General features: G+C 38.4%; 1 protein-coding gene across 1 annotated transcript in view; it reads right to left on the bottom strand.

Annotated features, from left to right (window-relative positions):
* Nucleotides 1-21,422, bottom strand: part of wwc1 (WW and C2 domain containing 1) — a 60,671-nt gene that overhangs the window by 2,929 nt on the left and 36,320 nt on the right. Inside the window, exons 10-21 of the mRNA XM_052103974.1 lie at nucleotides 20,105-20,194; nucleotides 17,463-18,031; nucleotides 16,729-16,846; nucleotides 15,556-15,723; nucleotides 14,608-14,800; nucleotides 14,163-14,303; nucleotides 6,883-6,947; nucleotides 2,411-2,558; nucleotides 2,109-2,273; nucleotides 1,837-1,929; nucleotides 473-703; nucleotides 260-378 (exon numbers count right to left, since the gene is read on the bottom strand). Of these exons, the coding sequence (XP_051959934.1) occupies nucleotides 260-378; nucleotides 473-703; nucleotides 1,837-1,929; nucleotides 2,109-2,273; nucleotides 2,411-2,558; nucleotides 6,883-6,947; nucleotides 14,163-14,303; nucleotides 14,608-14,800; nucleotides 15,556-15,723; nucleotides 16,729-16,846; nucleotides 17,463-18,031; nucleotides 20,105-20,194 (2,100 nt within the window). The remainder of the gene's footprint in view (nucleotides 1-259; nucleotides 379-472; nucleotides 704-1,836; nucleotides 1,930-2,108; nucleotides 2,274-2,410; nucleotides 2,559-6,882; nucleotides 6,948-14,162; nucleotides 14,304-14,607; nucleotides 14,801-15,555; nucleotides 15,724-16,728; nucleotides 16,847-17,462; nucleotides 18,032-20,104; nucleotides 20,195-21,422) is intronic.

Below are 21,422 nucleotides of genomic sequence, written 5' to 3'. Positions count from 1 at the left end.
TGAAAAGACTAGCTTAGACCACCATGTTGATTAATGCTGGTTTGGTGGTGGTTAAGCTGGTGGACCAGTATCGCAAAAACAAAAATCTGTCCAACCAGCATATTCTTTCAGATCAAGCTGGTTGACCAGTGGCGACTTGCTGGTTGAGCTAGTTAAAAAGAATGGTAGGCACACCAGCATAAACATAATGGCCACCAGATTTGAGAACACAACATATGGTGATCTTTTCAACAGGGCAGGAACAGGAACAAAAGCCCACCTGAAGAACTGAACCCCAGGGACCTCTTTGAGGCTCTGTCCACGGATCTTGTGCACATCCTTAGCTGCTGCTCGCATCATCTTCTCTACCCTCTTTTCCAGTAGCTGCTCCTCCTGGGTCTGGGCATAAAGTTGGTGAACAGCATCAGACATTAGAATGGAAATTCTAAAAGTGTGCCACGAGAAACATCCAGTAATGTGTCACTTGACTGACCTGTCTTTCTGCCTGTTTGAGTAGCAGCCGGAAGCGTTCATCCTCCTGTACCCATGTGGGCAGGACTTGTTGCCCCTGCTGCCGGGCTTTCTCCAACTGCTCCTTTAGCTCCCGCAGCACATGCAGGTCCTCGTTCAGACGACTCTGCCTTGTGCGTGTCACCTGCAAGTCCAGCTCGAGATCCAGAGAGGTGCGCAAGAGACCGTCCAGACCTTTCACCTGCATCGGTGGCTGTGAGAGAGGGAGTGAATTGATAAATAATTTTAATGACACTTATCTAAAGCAACTTGCAGTTTATTTATTACAGACATCACACTGTTGATAGTTAATGAATCGTTATACTATACTTGATTCTGACTGGTCAATCGCAGCATCCTGTGATCAAATTTTGAAAGGAATAGTTCATCCAAAAATGAAAACACTCTCATCATTTACTCGCCCTCATACCATCCCAGATGTGTTTGACTTCTTCTGCAGAACACAAACAAAGATTTTTAGAAGAGTATTTCAGCTCTGCAGTTCCATACAATGCAAGTGAATGGATAACCAGAATTTTGAAGGTCCAAAATGCAAATAAAGCAGCATAAAAATAATCAATATGACTCCAGTGCTTTAATCCATGTATTCAGAAGTGATACAATAGGTGAGGGTGAGAAACAGATCAATATTTAAGTCTTTTTTTTTACTATAAATATCCACTTTTATCATCTTCTTCTTTTGGATTTGTCGATTCTCATTCTTTGTTGTATCACCACCTACTGGCAGGGAGGAGTATCTATAGTAAAAAAGGGCTTAAATATTGATTTGTTTCTTACCCACACCCATCATATCACTTCTGAAGATATAGATTTATCCACTGGATTACTTTTATGCTGCTTTTATGTGCATTTTGGACCTTCGAAGTTCTGGCCACCATTCACTTGCATTGTATGGACCTACAGAGCTGAAATATACTTCTAAAAAAATGTTGTTCTGCAAAAGAATGGCACGAGGGGGCGTAAATGATGAGAGAATTTTCATTTTTGGCTGAACTAACCCTTTTAAGGGGTTGCGAAAGTGCTCAGCAAACCTGTTTCCTCTCTCTGAGACTGTGCTTCATTAACACTGACCTCAGGTCAGCACAGAAATGTCAGGATTAAATATTAAACTGCTGCTTACACACATAAACTCTCCATTCTGAGAAAAGCTTCTGGCATTTAAGGCTTGTGAAATGCATGGTGTTCCTTTAGAAAAATCTGTTGGATTCCTGATTAGAATAAAAATGTGTGAAGGGTTTTGATTCACAGCAAAATGCATAGAAGAACTGGTATTTAAATAATAAGATTTGTTTTGTACCATAAATATGATATATTTTCAATCTTTACCTTTTTCATTCGAACACTGCGTCGCTCCGAAGCGTTCCGGACAAAGGGAGATTTCTTCGACAGCGTGGAGCTATCACTGTCACTGCGATTAATCTGGTGATTTGATGAATGAGGGCATTAGTTAAATGGTAATTAAGCAATATTTATGCTGAAAAATTGTAAATGATGAATTATGTTCTGTGCATGATTTTTATGCATAGGCAAAGCCATTGTGTATTTATTGATTGCTTCAGTAAAGAGAAATAACACTGTTTGTGTGTGTGTGTTCTCACTCTGCAGATATACTGGCTCTGGGGTCCAGGGGAAAATGTCTTGGACCGGATGATGGTGTTTCCTCGCATAAACGGATTTTGTTGATGGACGTCATGTCGTCGCTCCTTGGGACGAACCACAGAGACAGAATGGGGCAGACCGTCCATACTGGTCTCCTTATTTACCTTATTAAGCATGAGAAATAGAGGACTTTAAGATCAGGTTTTATAGAAAACATACAAAAAATTAAACAGAAAATATATTCAATCAGATGTAAAAATGTAAACAATGATAAACCTTTTTGCTGTGAAAAATGATTCACCTTCTCTGTTATGACTGCTGAGGGCCCGGGCATTAGCGCCTCTTCCTCCTGTTCCCAATGACAGTCATCAGGATAGAACTCTTCATTATCCTCACCATCACTGCCCTCTCCATCCACAAACACATCACCCTCCAGGGCCTCTGCAGGCCTATCAGATCACACAGGGTTATTATAGTTTTGAAAATTTCAGTAGTTTTCATTTTGTTTTGTATTTGAGATTTTTGAGTGTCCGCGGAGTCATTTCACTGATGCACACACACACACACACACACGCACACACACAACAGCCGTGTCAAGCTGCATTCACACTGTGTGTGTGTATGGAGAGTCTAAACAGCATTGTTTCTTTTAAATTAATATTATTATTAAAATATTAGGATAATGTGAGCTCTACCATCTTCTCTAGTATTGGCTGTCACTCCCGAAAGTCGCTCTTCATTTGCATAAAGCTTATTGATAAAGTTTAAGCATGGTTGATGCCTGACGCGAATCATGAACGCTGCTCACGATTCCTGTAGCAAAGCGGATATCCACTGTCTGATTAACATTGTGGAGGATAAGAATTTAAGAGATTTAATGTAGGTTGAAATTAATATGCAACCCATGAGGGCACTAGATCTTTCTATAGCCCCTTTCACACATACAGCCCTTTCCAGAAAATGTACTGCAATTTTCAGGTTAGAAGTAGAGTGACCATACGTCCTCTTTTTCCGGACATGTCCTCTTTTTCGGACCTTAAAAAAGCATCCGGCCGGGATTTCTAAAGTTGCGTATTTCCATATTTGCATTGCTTTAACACCTCTTTGTAAGTCCCGCCTTCTTGCACACCAATTTGTCGATTATAAGAGGCTTGCAGCACCTATTGGCCAAATTCCTGCCTGTCAATCTCTCCGCGAAACCGTGAAGTGCTGTTGTATTCGGCATCAAACAGTTGCTTGACAGTAGCAGCAAATGACAGCTGAGTGGAAACAATGCCCAAACGAAAGTGCAAATTTACAGAAGATTTGAACAAAAAACTCCCATGCTTTCATCCAGGTCGATATCTGTGGGAAGCAGAATATATAACATGTAAAGCTAGCATTTATGTGTCAGTTGCTAATAAAGGTGCAAGTGATTTAGAAGCACACATTAGCTCTGCGAAGCATAAATTGTCAGCAAAAGGTGAAAGTTCATCAGGTAGATTAACAGACTACTTTTTGCGACCAGGTAAAATTATCATCATATTGCTTCATTTTCCATGACCGTTCAAAATAATAGTAATAGTTAATGAAGGTACACTCATGCCATCAAATGTTTTATTTTAGTACATGGACATTCAAAAGAATGTTAGACATTTGTTCTTTATTTATATATATTTATGTTATGCAAATAGTGTCTTTTTCACTGTATTAAAGTTTACATTCATAGTAATACTGTTTTGAATTGAAAACATCATCAACATTACCGACCACATATGTCCAAATTCAAATACTACCTCACCATGTTTTCAAACAAGAAGCCTACATTTCTGGCGCAGCCATGATGAAGTCATTTCCTCAACAAATAACGTCACAGAGTTTAATGGCATTTGGTACAGATGTATGAATGGTAATAGCAAAATGGAAAAAAGACGAAAGTCCTCACATGTGTGAATATCACATGTGGTACATTTACCAGTACAGGCAACAAAAAGATTTTCCTGTAATTTACCTGGTTGCATGTGTGAAAGTCAAAAACTCTAACTAAAATCAAACTTCTACTTTGGGAAACGTTTGATGCTACTTGAATTGGTGATATTTTAGTGCATTTCTATCTTTATACTGTGGAAGGCTTTGTTTGGAAATGCTAATCAAAAATTCTTGTTACATATTGTTTTGTTTTCTTTCCTAAGAAGGAAATAATGCATTTTGACAGGAAAAGAAGTATACATAGAGTAACATTTCAGCACTTTCAAAATCCGCAATTACTCGCAATTAACTATAAAACATTTTTGATTAATCACGACAAAAAATGTAATCGACTGACAGCACTATTGAAAATATGTTAATTAAAGTAATTCTCTGTAAATATTTTAAATGTTCATATTGTAGTGTGTACAATGTTTTGTAGTTATTTGTTTTTATTTTTTCTTCTTTTGTAAACTTACAGTTTTGTTGTATTTTAGTTCAAGCTAAAGTATTTAATTTCTGCGCCACCGAACGGGATTGTAAAAATAAACAATGTCTTCAAAACAGCTTCCATCTGCATTTGTTCAAAAAGTCAGATAGTCTTGCCCCCAAATCACGCTATTTTTATTTTGTGATAAATCGTTAAATCTGAAGTATGTAATTTCTGTGGCACTAAAGAAATTGCAAAAACCCCAAATGTTTTCAAAACAGATTCTGAAAATGGTCCCATTTTGCCGTTGATCAAACAAACATATAGGCCCGCCCCCAACTCATGCCATGTGAGTTTTTTTGGGTCGCACAAAACAAAGAGAGACATTTTCATAGAGCCACAGAAAAAGTGTTTACAGTTAAATTAACCTATGAAAATTAACCTATGAATGGCTCACTTATATTTGCCTCTGGAAATAGAGCTGGGATAGGAGAAAATATTTTTACACTGAAAATGTAACATACCTCAGCTTTAAAGCTGAAATGTGTAATTTCTGTGACCCTAGTGTCACCAAATGGAGCAGCAAAAACAAATAATCCAGCCCCAAACTCACACCATTGGTTGAGCCTATATTGGTGTGTTGGGCTGGTCTGGCCGCTCAAACTTATCAATGTTTGAAAGCACCAGACAGTGTTTAAAACCTACAAATCATTTACTTATAATTGTCTCTGCATATTAGGTTGGGAACCAAAAAAGTATTTTAACAATGAAAAAATTCATCTTTCAGGTTGTGGAGCGGAGGGGGGCGGGGCCGGTCGGAATATCGCGCGCCCGGTCCCCAATCAGCCTGATGAGGCGCGCGAGGGATAAAGGCGGCCGGTGACGATTGTTCGAGAGAGAGAGAATTACGGACATGTCCGTCATGTGTGTTTGTTTATGTGGTTTTGAGTTTCTCATTAAAATATAATTTATGTTGACAAGCCGGTTCTCGCCTCCTCCTTGCCCATCCTTCAACTGTGTTACACAGGTAAATATACATTTTGTAAAATAGTAATGCAAGAAGTAATTAGAAATTAATCCTTACATTACCCATACTATCAACAATAATTTTGCTAATATAACTGTTTATAACCATATACCCCATCAAATATATTGTTGTTACTTTAGAAACACAGCTGCATATTTGTCATCACTGACAAACTGTAATGTTCCTAAAAGAGCAACACTTATATTTCTCTAGTCTGCTACTTATCAGAAGACAGTGTGAATGAGTAATGGAAATGCGCTCATAAAATGCTGCCATGCCACATTCCTGCCCTATTGTTATTCATTTCTATAACAGGTGGTTGTGGTTGAGTCATACTCTCCAACAATCAGATCTTGTAGTGCAGTTTTGCTTGTAATCATGAGATTGTCCTTTAAGCCATCGACAAGTGGCATGGAGAGCTGCATATGTGGACACCTCATTCAAATGAATGTCTTTGGCTATTCCAGTCATTTCTGTGGGGATTAATCTTAATAATGAATTAATTAGGGGGCCTGGGTAGCTCAGCAAGTAAAGATGCAAGTTCGAATCCAGGGCGTGTTGAGTGACTCCAGCCAGGTCTCCTAAGCAACCAAATTGGCCTGGTTGCTAGGGTGGGTAGAGTCACGTTGGGTTAACCTCCTCATGGTCGCTATAATGTGGTTCTCGCTCATGGCATGGGTGCGTCGTGAGTTACGCGTGAATGCCGCGAAGAATAGCGTGAAGCCTCCATACGCACTAGGTCTCCGCGGTAACATGCTCAACAAGCCACATGTGATAAGATGCACGGATTGATGGTCTCAGAAGCAGAGGCAACTGAGATTCGTCCTCCGCCACCCGGATTGAGGTCACTACGCTACCACGAGAACCTAGAGCACATTGGGGATTGAGCATTCCAAATTGGGGAGAAAAGGGGAGAAAATCCCCCAAAATTATAATATTGCTTAGCCATGTAGTGTCATATAAAGAGTGAATGCGAGTATCAATAGAGTTCAGACTGGATGAAAGAGGAATGCTGCCCAATATTGCTCATCCACTACAGTTAAATCAGTAGTCCATTCTGTTTAAGTTACAAGTATAATTTTGGCATTATCAATTTTTTTTTATATTGTCACCACACTATCATGTATTCCAGCGAGACAGCATAAAGGAGGTCATTCAATAGGAAAATAAAGGTTGGGAAAGAAAGAGGCGCAATTTGAGATCCCAAGATGTTGTTAACTGTTTGTGTTGAGCCTGGGTGGGATATTGGATATGAATCTCAGACTTACACTGACACATTGTTAAATTGACAGCTGTGCTAAATGGGGTGAAAGGTTTTATACAGAGCTAAAGTTTTGTGCTGCATCACAGGTTGTGATAGGTAACATACCAGTCCTCCAGAGGTGTGTTATCCAGATGTGCAGCTGAGCTTTCCGAAGTGCTGGGAGCTGGAGTCTAAAAAAAATATAAAGGAATTAAAATTATTATAATGCATAAAATACAACATCATATATTTTGACCTTTCTGAGACTAGTTTGGAATGGCATGTTTACAGTGGCCCCACAATGTACCTGTACACTTATTCCACACTTCAAATAAAAAGGAATATTAATAATTGTATAAATAATAATAAATAATAAGTGGCATCTGTAAAAAAATGATTCTAGAGTTTTGATCATAACTGACTTTGTTAGTTACTGCTTGATATTCAGTATTAAGAAATTAATGTTGCTTTTTAAATCAGCATTTTTAACTATATAAAATAACTCCTAATTTACTGGTATTTCTTTAAGTTTAGGCAATATCATGTCCCAGGCGTCGATTTTAATTCAAACTAACAGAACTTTTTTTTTTATGACTTTATCCGGCCATCATAATATATTTGTGTCACTTTTCAAATACCCTTTATGTACAGATTTTATTAGCTGCTTTTCCTCCATTGGGTCGAACGGTTCTGAGCATGGTATGGAACAGTTACAGCAGCAGTTCCACTTGAACACGATTCGGCATAGCACAAAATTCTCGGTATGATTAGCTAACTGTACTCAACTGTGCTAGTTGAATGGCTTTAGTATGTGGTGGCTCACAGTTTTCAATTTGCCAAATTCAAAATACTGTATATCAATATATTCTCATATACTATTTTCATAAAATATTTTGTTAATAAATATCCTTTTTAGCTAGTCTGGATGTTGCCGATATAATGTTGTTATGTCTATTATGGACATTCTCCTGATTTCACCGGACCACAGTGAAAAAAGAAACTGTAACCACACCAACTGGCCCGGATCAGCACGGAACGGTTTTGCAATGAGAATTGTTCGCCTAATGGTGGAAAAGTGGCAATTATTTCAGCCTTGTCCAAGACATAAAATATTAAACTATAATATTCTAATCAAAGAGTGAAATAAACATAAACCATTTAAATATTTATTGTGTCATCTATTGTGTGGTTTCAATACATTTTTCAAAAATGCAGAATTACTGTCCCACAGTTGTGGCATCATTTCCACCACACTAAATCATTTTGCTCCTATTAAAGTTCACTTTGGAATATTAAAGTACCAATTTCCTTCCAAAACAGCAAAATCTGTACATTATTCCAAACTTTGGCCACCAGTGTATTTACAATTCTAATCTCAACCAAGATTTTCAATATTAAACTATGAAAAACTGTTATAAAAATACTATGTTGTTTAAAACTATAAAAATATAACCAATAAATACATTTCAATATTTTTGTTAAAATTATTTCTACCAATTTTTTAAAATTATTTCTACCAAATTACGACTATAGAATTATAATGTTATTTTTACAACACTAAACAATTTTGCCCTTAATATAAGTACATACACTATATGGACAAAAGTTTGTACACCATATGTGCTTGATGAACATTTGATTTCAAAACCTTAGGCATCAATTTCCCCCTTTGCTGTAATAACAGCTCCACTCTTTTGGAAAGGCTTTCCACTACACTGTATATAGTAACATGGCTGCAGGGATTTGCTCTCATTCAGACACAAGGCTATCAGTGAGGTCAGGAACTGATATTGGTCGATGGGGCCTGACTAACAGTTGCTGTTCCAGTTCACCCCAATAGTGATTAGTGGGGTCAGTGGGGTCTGGGCTTTGTGCAGGCCAGTCAATTTCTTCCACGCCAGACACAGTAAACCATTTCATTATGGACCTCACTTTGTTCACAGTGGCATTGTCATGCTGGAACAGAAAAGGGCTATCTCCAAACAGTTGCCACAAATTTAGAAGCACACAAATCCCAAGCCATTACATAAAGAAACATCAAGATTTTTCTTTACTGGATTTAATGGAGTAAACAAATTTGTTAATTAGAAGGGGGTGTCCACATACTTTTGGCCATATAATGTGTGTGTGTATATATACATATATATATATATATATATATATATATATATATAAGAGCTGCACGATAAATCGCTAAATCTCGATCTCGATTCAGACACCACGTGATCTCACATCTGATGACAACGATTCTGCAATGTATATCCACAGACACTCGTAGCTTGTTTAGAACATTTAACACACTTCTCTGCCCTCCCCCTCCACCACCTGACACATCACTGACAGCAGATATATTCACCACATTTTTTACTGATAAGGTTACAGCCATCAGCAATACATTCACAGCACCACACCCTGTCAAACACCTGGCTCCTGTATGCAACCCTTCTTTCCCTATGTTCTCTCCTTTAACTGACACTGAGGTCTCTAAACTCCTCCTCTCCAACCACCCCACAACCTGTTCCCTTGACCCCATTCCATCACACCTTCTCCAGGCCAGCTCTCCGTCCATCCTACCGGCACTTACACACATAATTAACACATCCCTTCTTGCAGGCATGTTTCCCACTACATTTAAGCAGGCTCGAGTAACCCCACTGCTGAAAAAACCTGCACTTAACCCCACACAGATAGAACACTACAGACCAGTCTCTCTCATCCCATTCATGGCAAAAACACTTGAAAGGGCAGTTTTCAATCAGATCTCTGCCTATCTCTCACAGAACAAGCTGCTGGATGACAATCAGTCAGGCTTCAAAAGTGGACACTCCACTGAGACTGCCCTGCTGTCTGTCATCGAGTCGCTGAGACAGGCTAAAGCTGAATCCAGATCATCCGTTCTGATTCTGCTGGACCTTTCTGCTGCCTTTGACACAGTCAACCATCAGATCCTACTCTCCACCCTCTCTAAACTGGGTATCACTGGAACTGTGCTTGACTGGTTCAACTCTTATCTCTCAGAAAGGTCCTTTGAGGTAGCATGGAGAGGGAAGTATCCAAGCCACACCAGTTACTTACTGGGGTACCTCAGGGATCAGTGCTTGGGCCACTTCTCTTCTCCATATACACAACATCACTGGGACCCATCATTCAGTCACATGGTTTCTCTTACCACTGCTACGCTGATGACACGCAACTCTACTTGTCTTTCCAGCCCAATGACACCACAGTGACCGCTCGAATCGCTGCCTGTCTGGCAGACATCTCAGCCTGGATGAAGGAACACCACCTTCAACTCAACCCTGCCAAGACCGAACTCCTTGTCTTTCCAGCCAACCCGGCTGTTGAACACAACATCACCGTGCAGCTGGGTCCAACTACAGTTTCGCCTTCCAAAACGGTCAGAAATCTAGGGGTAACCAATGATGATGAGCTAAATTTCACAGACCACATTTCAAAAACTGCAAGACCATGTAGATTTACACTCTACAATATCAGGAAGATAAGACCCTTCCTCTCTGTACATGCCACACAACTGCTCGTTCAGTCACTTGTCATGACTAGACTGGACTACTGTAACGCTCTCATTGCAGGCCTCCCTGCATGTGCTATTAGACCCCTGAAAATGATCCAGAATGCAGCAGCACGTCTGGTCTTTAATGAACCTAAGAGAGCACATGTTACACCACTCTTTGTCTCTCTCCACTGGCTCCCGGTTCATGCACGTATTAAATTCAAGGCCCTGATGCTGGCATATAAAACAGTCACTGGGTCTGCTCCAGCATACCTAAAAACATTTATGCAGAGCTACGTTCCCACCAGAAGCCTGCGGTCGGTTAAGGAACGTCGCCTTGTCATACCAAAACACTTTCCCGGGCTTTCAGTTTCATCATACCACAGTGGTGGAATGATCTTCCCAACTCAATCCGGGAAGCTAACTCACTATCTATCTTCAAAAAACGGCTAAAAAACACATCTTTTCCAAAAGCACTTAACCGGTCACTAAAAAAAATAATTATTATTTACATTTCTTGTTGCACTTAAATCTGTTTTGTATACTATTCTGATGATAGTGAAACTTTGTAATATGGCACTTTTTGTACCACTGTCTCCCTAAGATGATTCGCTGATGTTCTTCCTCTTTTGTAAGTCACTTTGGATAAAAGCGTCTGCCAAATGAATAAATGTAAATGTAAATGTATATAAATGTTACCGTGGCATGCCTTTGTAAGGCGGTCAAATTTTAATTAGAAATTCACCTCAAGATGCATTTTTAAATGTTGCTCTTTTCAACTTTATTTGGCATCTACAAAACAGCGCACTCCAGCACAGTGCTTTACAAAATGCAGGGTTTAGCCACAATTAAATAGTGTGACTGAATCTCTGCTCAGTTCAATATTTTAATAGCCACCAATGCTAAAGAAAAATACCGGCAAAACCAAGATCTCACAAAAGTCTGATTACAGTCGGCTGCTTTACAATGCTCGCATGTGTGTGTCTGCCCGTGCACTTGTGTCTCGTGATGGATGCATTTGTAGAATGCAAAGCAATGAGGTTTTTTTTTCATCAAAATACCCCTCTTTAGGTGATATTAACACAAGTGTAAACAGACAGGTTTAAATCTGCACTGTATTGACAAAATATTAAAGCATATACAGGCGTTAATACATAAGCAGAATGGACAAATTCTTCAAAATGTTAGATCTATGGGATGTCTAATGTATATAAAAGGCACTCTGTCTGTTATAGGGATTTAGGCATTCCTACTTAATAAAATCAGTATTAATGTATATCTAATAGTCACACAGTAAAGACTGTCAAATATTAAAGTAGTTTCATTTGCATTCAATAATTTTTTTCATTGCATTTTTGCCTACCAGTGCAAAATTAAGTTAAAATAGAACTGTTAATGAAGCTTTTTTCGCTTGTTTTGCTTTTTACTAAGCATGTTTCATTTATTTTTTAACCACTTTTAAAAAAAATAATAATTATTATTATTATTAATTATTTAATTGATTTATAGTTTATGTTTTTGCAATAACAAGTTGCTGTTTGTTTTATAATGCATTCGTTGCTCCCTCTTGTGGACTTGTGACAATTTAAATGTATATATTTGATTTACAACTTTATTGCATTTTTGCATAGATAAAAATATTTTGTCAGAACCTTTAGTAAATGTCCAGGTTTTGTAAATCACTAAAATAAGCATTTTTTCTTCAGAATCATGAGAGAATCGTGATCTTTATTCTAAGCAAAAAATAAAATGGTGATTCTCAATTTATCCAGAATTGTGCAGCTATATATATATCAATTTATCACATAAATATTTGCTGAGAAAGCCCCTCAAATAACAATAATTCAATATATAATGATTAAATATTTTATAAATAGTTATATTTAAATAATTATAAATAAAATATACTGTCTATACAAAAAAATAATAATAATACATATAATTAAAATGCATTACATTATTTTGGAAGACAAGTAAAGCATAAAAAGACAATACAAAAAGTGGCTTTACAATGCAATATATTGTTTATTTCCATATTATTAAACCTAAGCCTATCATTGGTCTACGGTTCACAGCAATCCATTTTGAAACATTGGTCAACCAGTCCGAGGTTTATTATAAGGGCTTGTCTAAGGATGCATCAATGTACCATGGGTCACATGGATGCTTTTGGAGTGTTTCGGTTGTGTCGCATCATAAACGTAACGTTTTATGTCTCTGTGTCAAGTTAAATAAAGTTTGATGTGGATTTGCACAACATCAAGCTGTGTTTGAAAGGCAAGAACGCATTCTCATCTTGTGTTGTCTCCTCTCAGTAAGTGCGGTTTGCTCTCTGTTTAGGCTGCGGATTGCCTATACAGCTGGAGTTTTACTTAGTGCCCCCTGGAGAAAACAGGTGGTACTTCAAGCTTGAATTGCTCAGATATAAGGATGATTCCTTATTACAGTCCGGGGACATGATTGCGTAAAGTTTTTGAATGCCTTATTTTTTATATAATTAGCAAGTCAAAGAAGTTTGCAATTTTATTTTAAATACATTAAAAATGTATTTTACATCAACAGATGACAACAGAATTCTATTAAACAGTTTGAGACATGATGGCAATGACCCTGGTGGGAATTTTTCATGACTTTCAGGAAAAAATTATAATTCTCCTGTGATGCATGCACATAGACTGTTGGACAATGTAAATAGACAAATTAAATATACTAGAAAGAGTGTGAATAATTGGACTTTCTAGAAATTCACTGGGCTGAAACTACCCGAAGTTGAAGAAACACCTACAGTATATGTGAAACTAAACAAACGCACAAGGTATTAAATCCTTATAAGTGTGATCTCTGCAATTTTCCATATTTGAGTCTTGGAAAATGTCTTGGAAGTCATGGAAAGCAATTAAAATTGTTCAAATGTCATCATAATGTGAACCGGAGCCACATTTGCATTGTTAATGCACATTTATAAGCACACCGCACTGGGGCATGAACCTGCAATGGTCTATGTTATTTGAAGAGCTCACAAAAAACATGAAAATTTGTTATTTAAACAAAAGTGCGTCTTGTTAATAAACAACAGTATTTATTGTCAATGGTCAATCTGAGGTCACGTCCACACTAATACGTTTTCGTTTGAAGACGCATCTTTTTTTTGCGTCTTCAAACTTTTTTTTTACGTTTTGCCTTCCGTTCACACTGAGACAGCGTTTTTGTCCAGCGAAAACTGAGCTTTTTGAAAATGCTCTTCCAAGTGGATCAATTTGAAAATGCTGTCTTTGCGTTGTAGTGTGGTCAGGGAAAACTGGAGATATCTGAAAACAATAACATATTTGATGTCATGTAACGCTAGTCATGTGATCAATTCAACCCAAAACAATTAAGATGGCGGTCCATGTTGTAGCACCACTGTTGTGCTTGAAATTCACCTTGATAGCGCTGTTAAACATGCAACGGTACACAAGGACAATTGTGTTTCAGAACGTATATGGAATGGCAATTTTTCGCATACGCAGTCAGGGGATTTAAGTGGAGGAGAATCTTTTCGAAAATGTTGAAAAAGGCAGTGTGGATGGAGAGCATTTCGAAAATGAAAACACCATAAAAAAACTACCTGTATTTGGCTGGTGTCAGACTTTCCCACCCTAATTGTCACAGAACATGCTGTTTTCAAACTTTAAACTGCTCATATGAAGTGAAGCAACTAATTCTACATAATTTGATCTTAAACAGTATTAGAAACTAGAAAGTACTGTTTGGGAAACAATAAATCAATTTCTTGATGTGAACTGTTCCTCAATGAGCAAGAGTTTGGCAAGAGAGTTTCTGAGAAAAATTAGTAAGGCTAATAAATTTGGTTGTGGTGAGGTAAGATGAGATGAGGATTGTGTGGCTGTTTTACCAGCTCCTGCTGAGTGGAGGCATCAGGCTCCTTGTGCTTTCTGTCCATGTCTGGCTGGTACATGTAGTTGAGGAGGTTGTAGCACTTGGTGTAGAATTCCTCTGAATACTGTTCATCAGCCAAACTGATCTGAGCACCAGCCTTTTGAGAGAGAGAGAGAGAGAGAGAGAGAGAGAGAGAAAATAATCAGAAATGAATAGTGATTTGACTTAAGTTATAAATTATCAAGGCCTGTTTTCATCAGGAACATTAGACCTTGGTATTCTTATAGCCTTATATTGAAGGAAATCTCACAGAATTAAGATACTTTATTGATCCCGAAAAGAACACTCCTGTTCTTTATAACCTCCCTAACCCACCACTAAACAACAACTACAGTTATTATGAACAAGAGTAACGTCTTATAGTCTCTATGATAGTGTTTCAACTCTAATAAGACACTCACTAGACACTCCTCTCGGCCAGATTTACTAGTAGTGCAGATGTCAATGCGGAGAGTTTTGTGTCTGAGAGCAGTGGAGGACATCTGCAGTCCAAACGCTTCCTTCAGTTCTAAGGAGTCCTGCGGTAGAGAGCTGTGGGTGCGAAACAGGCAGCGAACGGGCTCAGAGCATGGCAGCACCACCACACGAACATATCTGAAAAAGACAGAATACGATGGAGTCAAAATCTAGTCTGAGATGGTCTGTAGATCCACCCACCCACCCACACACCCACATGCTAAAATAACAGAACTGGCCAATCATAGATTAGTGGTCCTCAACTGGTAAGTCGCAACCCAAAATGTTATACAGGTCTGTTCTGATTGCAGACAGCAGGGAAAAAATTATTCTAAATGCAAATTATAAAATGCAATTAATCATATAACTGTGCACAGTCATGATAGCGAAACAAATATCAACTTAGGAGAAAACACTTCCCCATATATTTTGTTGGTAATGTCAAAGGCCGTGTATCCAATCGAACTCAACGGTATGGCAATAATCGATAAAGGAATACAATATTTATGTTCAGCTGGTAAATCACACTTCTGCTTTCGTAATTGCATCTACAGAATGAGCAATGTTCCAGATCAATCTATGTCACAATGATTTTGCATATTGTTAAAGAGACAGTCCACCAAAAAACACTTAACCTAAAAACAAAACACTGTAACTTTTTTAAAGAAAAAGAGGGATTTTTTTGTGGTAATAAACATTATGCTACAAATGATACCGATTGAGCTTAACTTGTATTGAATCCAGAATATTTCTTTAAATATTTAATTTATTGAAAGGGTTAATTCCATTATATTTCCCTTCCGGAGATGCTTCATCAAAATTACATCCTGCTGATTAAAATTAATGTCTCTATCAACTTTAAATGAAGATGACTGAGAGAGTGCAATCCTCACATGTTCTGGTTGGCTGGCAGGGAGAGCGCACTACAGTTGGAGAGCTGCATGATGAACACTGTGAACCTCTTCTCTTTCACTTCATACTTCAGGCCGAGTTTGATCTGAGCACTGCTTGATGAGCTCCCATCGTCATAACACAGCAGCTGCTCGGCAGGAAGCCCAGGGCTGTGGGAGTGAACACAACACCGCCTTACCATCTGAACCATGCTACGTGTCTTAAAGTTGAATTGTGTCAATTAAACTGACAAAGTTTTAGCACAACTTAAAGGAGCATTTCAGATTCACAGTCTTTTTTGTCTGTTAACACAGGAAATAAAACTGCATTCGTCAGGGCCTTTCAAGAGAAGTTTAAGATTCATCATGGCACTGAATACGTTTACATGGACACCAGAAAGCAGCTTATTGCAAGAAAGTAGCGTTCCCATTTACATGCACTGTATAAGCGGTGTACTCTTTATTCCCGTATACTGTGCATGCGGCATAGTCATTAAACAGCTTTCTCCACAGCAACACAATTTCCACATGATGCTTCTGTAAATAACAAACATGGTTTCCATTTACTATTTTATTCTTCGTTGCTTCTCTTTATTTTTTAGATATTCCAGATTTGTTGCTGTGTTTGTTTCCTTCAATTTCTATCGCAACCTGCAGAGGAATTGCGCTGCAATAGTGGGGTTTCCCTCTTAAAACTCTTGGATTCCCCAATGTACCAGTGCATATATATACATGAACGTGAGGGACCGTCGATATTTCACATTGGTGTGTATAAATGGGTATAATTTATAGTGTGCTTTTCTCACTGTACTCCCAGAAACTTTTAATTATTTCTGCTTTGTTGACTTGTTTTTGGGCTTCATACTATGACGTTTGTTATCTGGTCAGTTCACGCAAATGTGCACTCTTCAAAAACCTGTTAGAATGCCGTTTATGTGTTTACATGACCACATTAAATTTTATCTCTGGGATAAAAGTGTGTTAAACTGTTTTCTCTTAATCCCTTAAATGATGTAAGGAAATCGATGTTCTCGTTTTCATGATGTTTCAGAACACCACTTTCTGCAAAAACTCTGGAATAATTTCCTTAAATGCATTTAAAGGTGGTCAGTGATAGCTCTCGCCTAAAAACTTCAGTTTGTCATACAACTCCATCCATTCAATCTGGTGGCCTACCTTTTCTCTGAAGGCTCATACACCCCACTGTCTCCCGCTACTGATTCATCAGAGACAGCCGATGTTACACCCGCCTTCTTTGATCCGGGCCCTGACACCCTCATTTGCGTAACAGCATCTGCAAGCACAGAGAAGGGCGAGTAGAAATGCGACACTGTGTCACTCTGAATGGGTGTTAGGTTACTGGGCCCGAGTGAGTTCACCTGCTGGGCTAGCTAGAAGTAAGATGTAAATCTACCCTATCGTACTAGACACTCAGAGGGTTGCTCTAGTTTCAGGTGAAATTCTGGGTTGCTCAGTGGGCAACCTGAAACAAGACTGAAAGCTGTGAGGTTTCCTTTTGTTTTAGTCATAATGAGTGATTGGAGGCTAATGTCAATAACAAATATTGATTATAAAATCTGTAGTTCATGCAATTATACATGTTAAAGAGAAGTATTTTTCACAATCACACCTAATGAGGTTAAATCTTGCTTTAAACACTGAAGAATCATAAGAGATTGGTCTAGGACCAACACAGAAAATGTTTAAACTGGCACAATATTCACAAGTTTGAAAAATAAAACTCATCCCAGCATGATTCGAATGTAGCAAAGAGAAATCTGAGTTTTATGTGTTTGTTTACGTAATAACTTGTCTTAGTTTTAATATTTTCAATATTTTCCAATCTGGTCTCAGACTTTTGCATCCCACTTTATGTGCAATACATGACTCACATGGAAAGAGCAGGTTACCTTTTGAAGACTCTACTGTGGCCATAATAATGTCTTGTTTGTTGTCACAGTAAGCCAGCAGCCCCTGTTCTTGGTCTTCATCCAGCCGTAGCTCCATCAACCTGGTCTGGAGATCTAAGTCCAACTGTGAAGTCGGACCCGTGAAGACCTCTCCCGACATAAAAGAAGCATCAGTGACTAGGGGCGAGCAGGGAGGAGACAAGGAAGACAGCGAAGAACGTGGGGATAGGGAGCTCATTGAGTGAGGTGTCTCCGACAGTCGCAGTACTTGAGTTCGCTGACCCACAACTAGCCCACTGCTGACTGGCCTGGAGGATGAAGACACCTCATTCTCATGGATGGTGGTGATGGAACTGGGTGGCCTGTACCCAGAGGTGCTTCCCTCCTGCAGAATAGAGTCCAGTTTGTTCTGGAAGTCAGGGTCGCCCAGCTCAGGCTGCTCCAGGTAGATGTCAGTAAAGCTGAGAGATGAGGTGGAGCCCAAGCTGGAGGTAGCCAGGGATCCTCGACTGGAAGTTAGCGAGCCACGGCTGCTGCCCGAAGAACATGACAGCGTGCTGGCTGACAGGCTGGAGTTTTGATGTAGATAGAAAGAGACAGTGGAAGGAACAAAAGAGACCAGAGTGGTTAAGGGCCGTTCACACCGAAACCGTTGTTCATCCATCAGTGCCATTGTATTTCTATGTAAACATGAACTAGATAGACATCTTTGACCATTGTACATGAGCGTTCAGAGTTAATTTTGTTTAGTAGGTGTGAAAACAATTTTCCGAACTCAAGTGCGCACCAGCAAACCAGATCCGAATCCATTTGAAAAGGTAGTCTGTGGTGCACTTCATGTGAACTCTGTTCTGTTCACAATTGATATGAATGCAATTTATTCTAACTCACAGAAATAAACTGCTATTTATGATCATTTAAATGTATAGTATAATGCATAATTGCCTTAAGAAAGCACAATGCTGAAAATTAATTTTGTAGGCTACGTCCACATTAATCCGGATACATTTGAAAATGGTGTTTTCGTTTCCAAAACGCTCTCCGTCCACATTGCCATTTTTCAGCGTTTTCCAAAAGTTCCTCATCTACACTCAAACTTATGTAAATGCTTAAATCTCCTCAATGTCATTGCAAAAAAATCACCATTCCATGTACAGTCTGAAACGCAACTGTCCTCGTGTTCAGTTGCCACACAGCAATTCCACGTAAACTTCTCGTCGTCTTTGAAGGAACGCAATGTGTAAAGTAGTAATATTTACCTTTAACAACACTATCAAAGTGAAAAGCAGGCACAACAACGCAACTACAACATGGGCCGCCATCTTGATTGTTTTGGGTTGAATTGATCACATGAATGCATCACATGACAACAAATACATCATCTTTTTAGGCTATTCCGATTTCCCTACAACGCTATGACTGCATTTTAAAATGTATCCACTTGGGAGAGCATTTCCGAAAAGCTCCGTTTTTGCTGTCTAAAACGCCATCTCAGTGTGGATGGAAGGCCAAAATATATTTTTTCAAATAAAAACATATTAGCGTGGATGTGGCCTTAGGCTTAAAACAAGAAAGTATTTGACAATTGGATAATATTTTGATAATAAGTAAGTTTATTTTTCTTACCTCCATTGATAATTCTTTTTTCTGTTAAAAAAGAATTATCAATGAAGCATAAATCCCTCTAAAATAATCTTTTCCCTAAAAACAAGACTTAATATCTTATGCCATTTTGCTTCTTAAGTAATATTATTATTGTTTTAAGGATGTCAAAAGAAAGACAAAAATACTGAATAAGAAGAATTTTATGCAGATAAACACATGGACATGTCTTACATGTGAAAGTTCTGGTGGTAAATACAAAAGGGACAAATCCTTCAAATCCTATGTGTTCCCCTCCTGACTTGTTACACTGGAAAACAGCTGCAGCTAGTACTTGCGGTGGCACTCACACTGATGACACAAACGTACAGCGGTTCAGACCCAAAAGTATATTGAAAAGCGACTTGCTGGGGTAGGGGGTGGAATCGAACTTTGTTTTGGACTGAGCAATCAAACCAAGTGACACAGCCTTAATCGGAAAGTAGGTCTGGTTCATGCTTAATTCTCCCCCAATCTTTTTTCTCTCAACCCTATTTCAGCTCTCAACATCAAATGCGTTCTGATTTAAAGAGAACATGCTAATTAAAGCATGGCAGGCTCCTTAGTGAGACACACAAGGGACTGTTCCTCCATGCAACATGCCTTTGATGTGCCTCATCCAGACATGAATTAGGCGTAATTCAAAAACAAAACATAAACACAAAGCTTTTGTTAAAAAACAAAAAACAGGATGGCGTTTTAGAGTAAAGTTCAATAACTTCAAAAGGATGATTCTTCTGATAAGGGTGAGCATTCATTATTGCAAAGTTGTTACATCATACGTTATATAATAACGCAAAGTTCTTATGACATGCAGTTTTCTCTTTCTGCTGATATTCAAAGCATAAAAAAATAAGTTATATTTTTGCCTTTTATCATGTTTTATAACTGATGCTTAGAGCATTTGAATGTGTTTCAAGTGGACTTCAGACAACAGATAGAAAAAGTCAATATTATATTTGAGATCTGAATAGGCTCACATGTCAGAAATGGTATCCTACCTTTTCAGCTGGGTGTGTAGGGAAGAAGCCAACCTCACCGTCTCCTCCAGTTCCTTCACAAGTTTGTTTCTCTTATAGTGCAGCCTCAATCTGAATGATTAAACACAGAGAAGTCCTTTTAATTTACTGCATTTGACACTTCTTAGAATTAGTGTTCGCTTAGGCAAGTAGCACTATTACATAACTCATCTCGCACCATTTGTGCCACGGACATGAATGATACCTCAAATCATGTGACATATTGAGGAGAGTGTGCTACCCCTAAGAAAACCTTGGGAAACGCATAGCAACACAATAGCACCCAGAAAAGTTTTAAGTGGCATCTAACAAGTCAACTTGAAAGAACTCTATTTTAGCATGTCACACCTAACGATTGTTTTTCTGAAATCTCCTTCTGTCTGTCGCACTCTCCTTCTGTCTGTCGCGAGGTCTGTCGCACTCTCCAACTCACACATCAACAGCATCAACATAAAGTATCGTAATCGATGGAATTAGAATGCAATTAATGGACCTGTGAATGTGTGTGATTGTGTAAAGTATTTGTATACCTTTGGCAATTGCTGCCGAAAGTGTCCATATGCAGCATCAGTGAGAAAAGGATTTATGCTCAATAAACCTGTTCTGCCATCTCTTTTTAATTTAGCTAGTCATTTAAGTGTAGGATAACCCCAGTAAAATGCTTGGTGACACAACCACCATGGATAACAATTGCCACTTGCATTATATAGCTTTGCATTTACTGAGTAAAAAGTTTGGATCAGATCAAAGCAAGACGATATCTTGTCAGTTCATCAGTGTTAAAGGCTCATTGGTCATTTGAATGGACCAAAAAAGTATGGTGCCTTGATCCCGCCATGGAAGACAAAAAAAAGTCATTCTAAATGTATGGGCCCTATTTTAAGCACACTAAGCGCAGTGCTATGCAATACTGTATGTCATACGGTATACTGTAAGTCAGTGGGTATGGTCATGAAGTTTTGGTATTTTCATGCAAGCATGCGTGAAATCTAGACGCAAGTGGGTTTGGCGAAATTGCACATTCAAACCGCCAATGGGCTGGATCAAGTGCAATTTAATTCTAAGGTTATTTTCCAGTTATTGCATCATCATTGTTCTATTATTTAGTCCAATCCATTTTAAGCACCACAGATATAAACAAATACAGCACATTCATAAGAAATTGGTAGTGTAAATGGGCTGTATGCAATCAATTAAAAGAATAGAAATATGGTTATTTTGTGCATTAACTGCATCCTTGTTGAATCTCAGGCATATTTCTATGACAGTGACATGCTCTATTTATAAAGGTCACAATTTT

The sequence above is a fragment of the Xyrauchen texanus genome, chromosome 34 (assembly GCF_025860055.1).
Source record: "Xyrauchen texanus isolate HMW12.3.18 chromosome 34, RBS_HiC_50CHRs, whole genome shotgun sequence".
Classification (NCBI taxonomy): domain Eukaryota; kingdom Metazoa; phylum Chordata; class Actinopteri; order Cypriniformes; family Catostomidae; genus Xyrauchen; species Xyrauchen texanus.
The sequence above is the reverse complement of the archived record's forward strand: the minus strand, read 5'-3'. Positions and strand labels throughout refer to the sequence as shown.